The 12,315-nt window shown below is 45.7% G+C and overlaps 2 protein-coding genes across 2 annotated transcripts in view; one reads left to right on the top strand and one right to left on the bottom strand.

Moving 5' to 3' along the window:
* Nucleotides 1-2,508, bottom strand: part of BRD4 (bromodomain containing 4) — a 92,283-nt gene extending 89,775 nt beyond the window's left edge. Inside the window, 1 exon segment of the mRNA XM_064598497.1 lies at nucleotides 2,390-2,508. The gene's annotated coding sequence lies outside the window, so the exon portion shown is untranslated.
* Nucleotides 2,457-11,879, top strand: LOC123833988 (basic proline-rich protein-like). The gene is made up of 2 exons (XM_064593401.1): nucleotides 2,457-3,218; nucleotides 11,591-11,879. Exons 1-2 carry the CDS (start codon nucleotides 2,457-2,459, stop codon nucleotides 11,648-11,650), a joined length of 822 nt encoding a protein of 273 aa, XP_064449471.1. The 3' UTR covers nucleotides 11,651-11,879.
* Nucleotides 11,880-12,315: the final 436 nt, after the last annotated feature.

Genomic DNA, 12,315 nt, shown 5'->3' with positions numbered 1-12,315 from the left:
AAAAGTCACATTACTTCTAAATCACTACTAACCAATTATATCCCCTCCTAAAGTTAATTTAAGAGGAATTATTTGCATTTGGTATGCCAAATTCTTGCTCCGTTATCTTTCCAGTTTGTTCACTCAAAGAATATTTTAGGTGCTCTTCTAGGTGCTGAAGATACAACAGAGAATTAAAATAGGCAAAACCAAGCAAACATAACCCTGCCTGCATGGAACTTACATTCCAGTAAAACAAAACAAAAAAATGTAAAATTTTATTTTTTCACAAACTCATGTCTTATGAATTAAAAATGAACTGTCAGCATTTGCAAAGAATCCCCCACACTTCTCACCTTGCAGACATGCAGTCCTGGCTAAACACAAAAGTCACAAAGATTTATGAAATATTGGTAGCAGTTTCCAATGACAAGCTTTTCTTTCCTTTTTATACATTTGCCGGGAGCATAAAAACAAACATGATCTATTTTACAAGTTTATTCAAAATCAGAAATCTAAATACTTTACAATTGTGACAGATGACAGTGGTTGTCAAAAGATTTAACAGCCCAGAGTCTTCAAATCATTGAAGTGCCAAATAGTTTTTGCTTTAAATTACGTACAAGGATTCCAATCTCCTTCTAAATATGTAAATCTCAAGTCATTCAATAACCTGAATTGTGTAACAGAAAAATATCGCATCCTCCCAACCTCCAAAAACAAAAGTGCAGTTTAGTACAAAGATCACAACAACTGGTTCAAAAGGGTAACTTTTGGAAACAAAGTCTAAATTCCTTTAAACAATTCAATAATTTAGTGGAAATTTTACAAAGTGGCCAGTAATTCTCTTGCAATTCTTAGGTAATTTTTTTCTCATCACCATCCAAGCTAGGGAAGCTAGTCATACGGGCGAACAGTCAACCTATCCCGAAAATGTAGCCACTTTCAAGTTCCGACTTTCATCTGTAGGCAGAACTCCTTATCTTCAGCAAATTGGCTGGGGCTGAATTCTAGCTAGATGTACACAGGTGGGCTCATCTCCTTCCAGTTATGACCAACTAAAGTGATCTTATTAAGAGATTTACTCCACAGCTTAAGCCCTTAGATACTATGTTTTTCCTACTATGAAAGGGGTATGGTGCATAACAGGGAAGCAATGCTTGCTTGCTTGCTTGCTTACGAATCATACTTTTCCTTCTAGATTTAGTCAATGGAAACCATCTGAGAGGTTTATCTTCCCCAGGATGAAGTTCTGGGGGAAGGCAGGCTTGGTTATCTATAACACCTTGAAGAAAAGATAATCCCCATCCAAATTAAACCAAAAGGAATGTTTTATTATTGGCAAAATCATAAAACAGATTTTACCATCCAAAACCTACTTGGAATTGAAAACACATTCATAAATCCTGTTGAATATAGCTTTCTCTACCACTTCCAGACTACAAATTCTAAGGACTAACAACTTAAGAAACTTGACAGCCCCATTCATAAAAATCTCCCAACCATTATTACAGCAGCAAAGAACCACTGCCTTAGAGCTACACTGAGACTTAGTTTTTGTAAATACGGACAGATAGAGCCTTCTCAAAGGAAATCAAAGACACTTCAATTCTCACGAAAGACTCCCAAGAGGTCACTTCTTGCAACCAACACACACATAAAAATGAACCCAAAGACCAAGACCATAAACCTCACCAGGCTGCAGAAAACATCAGATGAGTAAACAAATAAAAGTAACATTTCAAAAAACAATGCGTGGTCTTGAGTAAATGGGAGGTCAGCCACTCAGCAAAAGCACATGACTCACCCACGGGCCTGAATGTAAGTCTTTTCACTGTCCACTACACCAAAGTGGGATTTCCCATTTTCATCCAAGGCCAGGCCTTGGGGGCAGCTCAGTCGGGTAAAGTTGTGCTGCTTCCGCAGGGGCGGGGCGGGGGTGTCATTTTATTTCGCTGAATCACAACTCCCCCACATCCCCACCCCAAACCACCACCCCGCACCACACAGCGAACAGACCAGGCCGTGGCAAGGACGCCAGCGAACACCGACCGAGCAAAACAAAGCGCCAAGCGCAGGGCTGCCAGGCTGGGAGTGGGTGGGTAGAGGGGGTCAGGTTCGCCCCACACAGCACCTCTCCCACCCACCGGGGTGTCTCCGGGCAGGTGTGCAGCGGCAGCCTCCTCCCTCCACCTGGGGACCAGACCCATTCTCCGCAGAGCTCCCGGGACCGCCGGGAAGGCGAGAAAATGGGGGCGGGGGCGCGCTGCCCCAGCCCGGGCAGGAGGACCCAGTCGCCGAGGTAGAGCGCGCTGAGCCCGGTCCACGTGAGCGCCGGGGCCGCGGCCGCCCCGGGGGCCGCGGCCGGGAACAGCGGCGCCCGCGGCCACCACGCCAGGCCCGGACTTACCGGGGCCGGGCGCGCCGCGGGCCCCGCGACGGCCGCTTCCTCTTCCTCCTCCTCCTCACTTGACAAAATGGCGGCGGCAGGAAGTGCCGGGCGCCTCGGCCCGCCCCCCGCCCGCCCCCGGCCACCCGCCCCGCCGCGGCGCCCGCGCCCCCCGCCCGCGCCCCCGCCCCGCCAGCCGGCCCAAGCCGGGGGACGGCGGCGCCAACGGTCGGGGAGCCGCGAGCGGCCCGGCCACTCCGACGCCAACGGCGCAGGCCGCCCCGGCCCGGTGCAAGCGGCACCGCGCGCGGACGCGGGAGGCCCGCAGGCCCGAGCCCGCGTCGCCCCGGCCTCCCCGCCTCCGCGCCGCGCCGATGGCGTAGGTGCTGGCGCACCGGCCCCATTACGCAATGCAGGTTACGCGGGCCGCGCCGCGGGTCCCGGCCGGCCGCCCCGCGCCGCCCGCCGCCCCGAAGGGCACCGGTCCTCACCTGAGACGCTAGGCCGCACGCCGCCCCCGCCGGCCGCCGGCCGCCCGCCGCCGCCGCCGCCCCCTCCTCTTCGGGCTGCCTGCGCGGCGCCGGGGCCCGCCCGCCGCGCCCGCCGCTCCGCCGCGCTCACAGGCCCCGCTCGCCTGCGGGCACTGCCGGCAGCCGCCGCCGCCGCAGCCACCGCTTCGGCTCCTAGGCTGCGGGAGAGCAGAACAAACAGCCCTGCCGCCGCCGCCGCCGCCGCCAGCGCACTGACGTCACCACGTACGCTGCGCGCGCGGCCCCGCGCCGCCACCCGGCGTGCGCGCCCCGCGACCGCGCCCGGCGCCGGCGAGCTCTGCAGAGCTAGCAGGCGCGAGGTGAGTTGGGGAGGCGGGCCCGCGGGCTTGGGGGGAACCCCTCAGAGGGAGGGCGCAGAGATCTGGCCCACCCAGAGGGGGCACCCCCGCGGACGGAGGGGCGTGACCCTGCGGACCAAGGGAGAGGACCGAGGGGAGACCTATCAGACTGAAGGCTGGGACTGAGGGAAAAGATGCGAAGGCAAAGGGAGACGTCCAAAATTTAAGAAGGGTCGACTGATGAGACCCTCAGCGAGAAGGAGGAAGGTGAGGAGAGACCCCAGAGGCTGACGGCAGAGGCCGAGGAGGGCCCCCGGGTGGGAAGGCGGAAGGGTGTTGAAGGAGGCTGGGACGCTTGGGCCCGTGAGTCGCGACGGGGCGCCGGGCGCAGGGAGAGGGCCGAGGCGACTGTGCGCAGGGCCGCGGCGGCTTCTGTTCCGGCCGGCGTCCGTCCCGGCCCGCAGCTGCGGGGATGCGAAGGCTGCAAGTGCTGGGCCCGGCCCGCGGGGCTGTCCCTCCAGCTGTCCCCCGGCCGTCCCTCAGCCTTGAGCCTCGAAGACAAGTCAGCTCCACAGAACGAAGGGGTTAAGGCTTAGATCGCTTGCAGTTTAAAATGAAGATTCTGGGGCGCCTGGGTGGCTCAGTCGGTTAAGCGACTGCCTTCGGCTCAGGTCGTGAGCCTGGAGTCCCGGGATCGAGTCCCGCATCGGGCTCCCTGCTTGGCGGGGAGCCTGCTTCTCCCTCTGACCCTCCCCCCTCTCATGCTCTCTCTCATTCTCTCTCTCAAATAAATAAATAAATAAAATCTTTAAAAAAAAATAAAAAATAAAATGAAGATTCTGGGGGCGCCTGACTGGCTCACTGGGAAGACCCCGCGACTCTTGACCGCGGGGTCGTGAGTTCGAGCCCCACACTGAGCTGAGAGCTTACTTTAAAAAATTAAAATAAAAAAAATAAAATGATTCTTAAACTTTTCAAATGGGGAAGCAAAAACTTCTTTCCTCTTTGCTCTTATCCTCACTCTTTTAGAACTTTTATTTTTTAAAGATTTTATTTATTATTTTGAGAGAGAGAATCCCAAGCAGACGCCCCACCGAGCTCAGAGCCCCATGCAGGGCTCCATCTCACAACCCTGAGATCATCACCGAGCCGAAATCGGAAGTCCCACGCTCAACCAACTGAGCCACCCAGGGGCCCCACTTTTAGTACTTTCAGTTCCATCTTTTAGAAATCACAAATTCCATTCCTTTAAAAAGTCTACGTAATTAAAAAATTCCCTGATGGCCCCTTCTTCCAAAATATATCAATACACTAGCATAGCAGTCAAACAGTTTTGTCTATGTCATGGTGTTTGCTCATGCTTCAAGGGCAATCATAAATCACTCATGGGTCCTGAGGAAAGGAAAGACTTAAATTTATCTGTTAGCAAAGCCTGAGATAACGAATAATCAAGTGCAAGAAATAAAGGAAGTGATTGTAACTGGATTATTAGTCAACTTCCTTCTAATCACCTGAAATTTGTGACTATCTTTTGGCTCCTTGTTTTGCATGCTCAACAATTTGTGGAAGATGATGGGAAGTGGAAAAAGAATAGGAAAGTACCCAGGGCTATGTGAATATGGAGTAAAAACTTTTTTTTCTTTTTAAGGAAACTAGAATGTATCCATTTTAAGATGTCCTTTCCATGGTTGTCTTCTTGCATTATCTACTTAATTTATTGTTGTTGCTGATAATGTTTTTGGAAGTAATTTGGAGCTTACAGTTTGCAAGTCACATAAAATCTTTCATTTTACTTGAGTCACACTTCATTTAAACAAAATTGTAACATCTAGCTTGATTTACTGGACCAAACTGGAGGGCTTTGGGCTGTTGCTAGAAGTCGATTCCAGCCTGAAAAGAAAATGCAAACTGTAGAGGCAGTTCCAAAAGCTGTTTCCAAAAATCTTTTAGGACAATAATGTCCCATTCTTTTTGTCTTCCATAGTGCAGACCCTAACTCCTTACAGCTTAAACTCAGAAAATGTTTATCCGGTTGAATCAGTTTTATAAAAAGTTTTGTTTTTTGGGGCGCCTGGGTGGCTCAGTCATTAAGCATCTGCCTTCGGCTCAGGTCATGATCCCAGGGTCCTGGGATCAAGCCCCGCATCGGGCTCCCTGCTCCGCGGGAAGCCTGCTTCTCCCTCTCCCATTCCCCTTGCTTGTGTTCCCTCTCTCACTATCTCTCTCTCTGTCAAATAAATAAATAAAATCTTTAAAAAAAAAAAAGTTTTGTTTTTTAATGGTTCACATAATAAGCCCTTTTTCTCTTGTTATTACTGTGTTTGCAATACTAAAAACCAGAAGAGATTTATAAAAATATTAAGGAATGAGGGCGCCTGGGTGGCTCAGATGGTTAAGCGTCTGCCTTCGGCTCAGGTCATGATCTCAGGGTCCTGGGATCGAGTCCCGCATAGGGCTCCCTGCTCCTTGGGAGCCTGCTTCTCCCTCTGCCTCTCTCTCTCTCTGTCTCTCATGAATAAATAAATAAAATCTTAAAAAAAAAAATTAAGGAATGAGACATGAAGTACATACTATAATTCTGAATGATTTTAAATATGCATTATTCATTTTAAATAAAATAATACATGAAACCATTTTAACTGAGCAATGCAAAAGACTATAGAGGAAAAAATAAAGTATCCCTCTTTATGTCTTCCCCTCCCTCACCAGAGTAACCACTGTTATCACTTCTATGTGTTTTAGACCTGTGTGTCTGATGGGACCATACGTGGCTATTGAGTGCCCAAATTGAGATGTGCTGTAAGTGTAAAATACATATTACATTTCAAAGATTTAATAGGAAAAAACATGTAAAATATCTTATTATTTTTTGTATTGACTACATGTTGAAATAATGTTTTATATATTGGATTAAATAAAATATATTTAATTTTACCTGTTTCTTTTTATTTATTTATTTTTTTTTTTATTTTTTTTTTTTAAGATTTTATTTATTTATATGACAGAGAGAGACAGCGAGAACAGGAACACAAGCAGGGGGAGTGGGAGAGGGAGAAGCAGGCTTCCCGCTGAGCAGGGAGCCCGACGTGGGACTCAATCCCAGGACCCTGGGATCATGACCTGAGCCGAAGGCAGACGCTTAACGACTGAGCCACCCAGGCGCCCTCTTTTTACTTATTTATTTAAAGATTTTATTTATTTGTCAGAGAAAGAGAGAGAACACAAGCAGGGGGAGTGGCAGGCAGAGAGAGAAGCAGGCTCCCTGCTGAGCAAGGAGCCCGATTTGGGGCTCCATCTGAGGACCCTGGGATCATGAGGCAGATGCCCAATCGACTGAGCCACCCAGGCGTCCCTCTTTTTACTCTTTTAATGTGGGCTACTAGAAATATAAAATTGCATATACAGCTTGCAACATATTTCTATTGAACAGCACTGGTCTAGACTTTTTTTTTTTAATTTGTGACAACATTTTATTTATTTTTTTAAGTAAGCTCTGTGCCCAACATGGGGCTGTAACTCACTACCACAAGATCAAGAGTTGTATGCTCTACTGATTGAGCCAGCCAGGGGTCCCTTCGTCTTTTTTTGTTGTTGTTAAAGTATAGTTGACACACAGTGTTACATTAGTTTCAGGTGTACAACATAGTTCCACAACTCTATACACTGTCTAGACTTTTCTATGCATCAGTATGTATCCATAGAAATAGTTGTATTGGTATAAAACAAAAGGGAGCATTCTGTACTTGTTAATTTGTAGCATGCTTTTTTCTTTTTTTTTTTTTTAAAGATTTTATTTATTTATTTGAGAGAGAGAATGAGAGACAGCACGAGAGGGAAGAGGGCAGAGGGGGAAGCAGACCCCCTGCTGAGCAGGGAGCCCGATGTGGGACTCGATCCCGGGACTCCAGGATCATGACCTGAGCCGAAGGCAGTCGTTTAACCAACTGAGCCACCCAGGTGCCCGTAGCATGCTTTTTTTCATTTAGTATATCTTAGAAGCCATTCCACATGAGTTCTGCCTAATTGGGAGATAACTCTGAGATGACATACAGTATGTTATCTGGTAGCGGTAGATCATAATTTATTTAACTGTTCCCCCATTTTGAACATTTAATTCATTTTTAGTTTTTCCATCATAATAGTATTACAATGAACATCCTATACATTTACCATTTTCCTTTCATACTTGCCAGCATTTTCCCAGATTAAAAAAATCTGGGATGCCTTGATGGCTCAGTTGGAGCATGCGACTCTTGATCTCAGGGGTGTGGGTTCAAGCCCTACATTGTGTGTAGAGAGCACTTAAAATTTTTTAAAAATCTTTAAAAATGTATTCGTGTTTTCTTAAAAGCAAGGATAAATTTCTAAACCAGATCAGTTTGGGAAGAGCTGGAGGTGTTTGATTTGTTATGACCTGGATCCATGCCCACTTTGAATGAGAACTTGCCCATGGAGTTACATTCTGAAATTAGGGCCTAGAGATGGTGAGCGACTCACCCAAGATCACATATTTACACAGTTTAGAAGTCAAATCTCCAAGACTCCATGAAAACTACCTGCATTTTTCTCTAGCTCCAGAGTTGACAGTTTTTTTCAATATTTGGGGGAAAAAACGGTCGACAATATGTTGTTTTGTGGGCCAATCTATAACATTGCCAATCTTGGCCGCTCTGCCATTGTAGCACAAAACGCAGCTGTAATTAATATATAAATGAACGGGGGCACCTGGGTGGCTCAGTTGGTTAAGCGACTGCCTTCGGCTCAGGTCATGATCCTGGAGTCCCTGGATCGAGTCCCGCATCGGGCTCCCTGCTCGGCAGGGAGTCTGCTTCTCCCTCTCCCACTCCCCGTTTGTGTTCCCTCTCTTGCTGTGTCTTTCTCTGTCAAATAAATAAATAAAATCTTTAAAAAAATATATATATATATATATAAATGAACGGGTGTGGCTATGTCCCAATAAAATGTTATGTATACTAAAATTAGAACTTCATGCCAATTTCAGGAATCACAGAATATATTTTGATTTTTTCTTTTTTGAAGATTTTATTTGTATATATTTATATAAATTACTGTTATATATTATACATAACTATATAATAAATTGTATAGCCCATATATACCATTCTTTGTTGGAAGACTGTACATATACAGACAGCAGTCTAGATTTGTCCCATAGACAGTTTCCGGCTGCCTGCTTTAGACTCTGAAATCTAGAAAATGGAAATTTCTTAACATTCTACAGAAGCTATTCTGCTTGCATTTTTTTGTTAATTCTTTTGTTTTTAGCAGTTTTAGGTTTACATTAAAATTGAGTGGAAAGTACAGAGTTCCCATATACTCCCTTACTTCCCCTCTCCACTTCCCCCATTATTAATATGCATAGTGTGGTACATTTGTTACAGTTGATGAGCCAATATAGATACGTGATTATTAACTGAAGTCCATAGTTTACATTAGGGGTCACTCTTTGTATTGTATATTCTAGGAGTTGTTTTTTTAAAGATTTATTTGAGAGAGAAAGAGCCAGCACAAGTGGGCGGGCAGAGGGAGAGGGAGAAGCAGACACAGACTCCCTGCTGAGCAGGGAGCCCGATGTGGGGCTCAATCCCAGGACTCAGATCATGACCTGAGCCGAAAGCAGATGCTTAACCATCTGAGCCACCCAGGTGCCCCTATTCCATGAATTTTGACAAATGTGTAATGACATGTATGCACCATTATGCTTGCCCAATTTTAACTCATAAACTAGCTAGGAACAAAAATAAGCTTCAGAGTAGAACACTGCAATTCTGTCAGCCACAAACAGGTGCATGATAGCCCTAAGGGTAATTTTTAGTCTCCAATACTTCGTTATTTTGTGTTTTGCTGTGTTTTTGCTTAGTTTTGAAGTGTTTGACAAACATCATTCACTGCCACACTCAAAATAATGAGATACTGGAAGACCTAGTATGGAGTGCCATATAATTGCAATTTAAAAAAAAAAAAAAGGAAGTGATTTAAAAAAAAGTTTAAAAGTGGAAAGAAAATGCAAATGTTGCACATGGGATAAAACCACCCAAAAAAAAACCACCCAAGAAGAAGGAATCTGGAGGTCAATGAATGATAGCAGGAGCACTCATATACTGCTCATCATTTGGTTCAGTCATTTTAGAAAACAGTTTGGCCTTATCCGGTGAAGTTGAAGCTCTGCATACTCTGGCCCACTGATTCCAATCCCTTGGAAACTTGCTGATAAGCTGAAGAAGGTTCGGAACAGCTGTGTTCTGAAGGTCCCACCCTGAAGACAAGCCAAATGTTCACCCACGGCAGGATGAATAGATTGTAATATGAAGATGAACTAACCACAACCACTTGGGACAACATGGATGAATCTTGCAAACATAATGGGAAATCAAAGAAGCAAGGCCCATGTGTGTATGTGATGATTCCATTGCTATGTTGATTTTTAAAGCAGAAAAATAGACTGAAGTTTGGGGGGAATTAAAACTATAAGGAAAAACAGTCACCAGTGGTTGCCAGAGAGGGTGACCAGGAGGGGATGAGGGGGTGGGTGGGCATGGCCAGTATTTGAATGTGGTAAAAAAAAACAAAGAAAAAAAAGCATGAGATCTACGCTCTTACTTTTTTTTTTTTTTTAGATTTTATTTATTTATTTGACAGAGAGAGACACAGTGAGAGAGGGAACACAAGCAGGGGGAGTGGGAGAGGGAGAAGCAGGCTTCCCGCCGAGCAGGGAGCCCGATGCAGGGCTCCATCCCAGGACCCTGGGATCATGACCTGAGCAGATGCTTAACGACTGAGCCACCCAGGCGCCCCTACCCTCTTACTTTTTTAAATGTATGCTATAGTGAACTATAAGCACAATGTTGTATTGCAGGCCTGTAGAGCTTTTTCATCTTACATGAATGAAGAGTGTTCCACTTCCTGACTCTGCTTTAGCTTTGTAATTCCACTATAGCTATGTTTGATGCATATTTTGTTTCAATTTATTTGTTTTTTTTTTTGTTTCAATTTTTTTAAAGATTTAGAGAGAGCACGCATGCACACTAGTAGGGGGAGGGGCAGAGGGAGAAGGAGAGAGAGAATCTTAAGCAGACTGCACCGAGCATGGACCCCAACACAGGGCTCCATCCCACAATCCCGAAATCATGACCTGAGCAGAAACCAGGAGTCAAGATGCTTAACCGACTGAGCCACCCAGGTGCCCCTGTGTTTCCATTTTTTAAGGAAAGAATGAATGACATATGTAAAGAAAACTGCCTGAGCAAGAAAAGTAAACAGAAAAGGCAAATGAGGGCACCTGGGTGGTTTAATCATTAAGCGTCTGCCTTTGGCTCCGGTTATGGTCCCAGGGTCCTAAGATCGAGCCCCGCATTGGGCTCCCTGCTCGGCAGGAAGCCTGCTTCTCCCTCTCCTACTCCCCCTGCTTGTGTTCCCTCTCTCGTTGTGTCTCTCTCTGTCAAATAAATAAACTCTTTAAAAAAAAAAGGAAAAAAGAAAAGGCAAATGATGCAGTTGCAATGTACAAACTTCTGAATGTGTGGCCAGGAAATGAGCTGCATTGTAAGACACCCTCTAGTTTAAGACTCACGCAGGAGGCTTGTGATTCCAAAGCTTGGAGGCTGCTAAAAGTGTTGCTGATAAAATTTCGGTCATGAGCCCCTGACGGCCTCATGAGTTCAAGGCCTTGTGGAATCATGGCATCAGAATGAGTGGCAGCGAGCCAAGCGAGGCTGCTCCAGCTGCTAAAAACATTCTCTTTGGCATTTGCTGAGTAAGGAAGGTTTCTTGCCTTGACCTATTTTCACCAACGTAGAAAACAGGCTATTGTGGGGAAGGATGCCTGATAAAACTTATTTTAGCAGAGACTCCATGAGTAGGCCTGTTTTTAAAGCTTTGTACGAATAACCTGCTCTCATCAGTCTAAATACATGTGAGGACTGAAAGCCTACATTTCTTTTGTTCCTTTCATCTTCAAAATAAATGGGCTGATGAAGCAGGCACTTGGAATTTAATATAAGAAGAGCATCTATAGGGGCACCTGGGTGACTCAGTTGGTTAAGTGTCTGCCTTCAGCTCAGGTCATGATCTCAGGGTCCTGGGATTAAGCCCTGTGTCTGGCTTCTCTGTGTGTGTGTCATATGAATGAATGAAATCTTAAAAAAAAAAAAAAAAAGCATCTCTATCTGGAATTGTACTAGTATTATGTGATAGCAACTTTCAACGATGGCTCCCAATGATTCCCCACGCTTATGTGATCTCCCCTTGAGTGTGGGCTGGATTTAGGGATTTGCTGGTAATGAGATTCTGTCAGAAGTCATGGGATGTCACTTTCATGATCAGGTTACAGAAGATTGGCTTTCATCTAGCTGGACTCTCTTTTGCCTTTTCAGCTTGCACATTCTGATGAAGCAAGCTGCCGTATAGGAGAGGCCCATGTGGCAAGGGGCTGAGGGTAGCTTCTGGTCAATAGCCAGCAAAGGAGCCAAAGCCCTCAGTCCAACAGCTACAAGGAACTTAGCTCTGCTAACCACCACATGGACAAGACTTCACACAAGACCACAGCCTTGGCCAACATTTTGCAGCCCTATAATTCCAACTAAGGACTCAGCTAAGCCACACCTAGATTCCTGACTCCCAGAAATTGTGAAATAATAAACACTTTTAATTTTAAGCCAACAACTTTTGGAGTAATTTGTTATGCAGCAATAGATCACTCATACATCCTGGGGCCAAATCTCCCCTTTCCTTAGAGAAGATACACTTCAGCTTTAGCAGGATTGATGAATATTGGCAAGAAAATTCTTCCTCCTCCCAGAATATTCCCTTAGCTTCATCTGTTTTTGCCATTATTGAGCTAGACCAAGTATATTTCAAACATGGGAAAATTGTTGTGGTTTTAGCTCTTTTGAGACAACCAATACTGTCATTTTCATTGTCCTCCAATGGGAAGGAATTAGGGACTTGTTGTCTCTAAGGAGGCTACAGTTTTTCTCATGGGGACCATTGTAGTAGACACTTCATTCTGAAGTTAATCCTTGGCCCTTGGGGGTTGTCTAAAGAAGAATTCTTTTAGAGATAATTTTGTGGCAGCAAACAAAGGGAAATTTGTGATGCA

The sequence above is a fragment of the Mirounga angustirostris genome, unplaced genomic scaffold, assembly GCF_029215605.1.
Source record: "Mirounga angustirostris isolate CCGP_5_RB_7025 unplaced genomic scaffold, mMirAng1.0.hap1 SCAF_1, whole genome shotgun sequence".
In the NCBI taxonomy this organism is placed as follows: domain Eukaryota; kingdom Metazoa; phylum Chordata; class Mammalia; order Carnivora; family Phocidae; genus Mirounga; species Mirounga angustirostris.
The sequence above is the reverse complement of the archived record's forward strand: the minus strand, read 5'-3'. Positions and strand labels throughout refer to the sequence as shown.

Bases quoted from the DNA above. Each gene is read 5' to 3' on its own strand.
- LOC123833988 (XM_064593401.1), top strand. From the start codon at position 2,457: ATGGCGGCGGCAGGAAGTGCCGGGCGCCTCGGCCCGCCCCCCGCCCGC. The intron at 3,219-11,590 runs GTGAGTTGGGGA...TTGCCTTTTCAG, and splicing joins GCAGAGCTAGCAGGCGCGAG to CTTGCACATTCTGATGAAGC.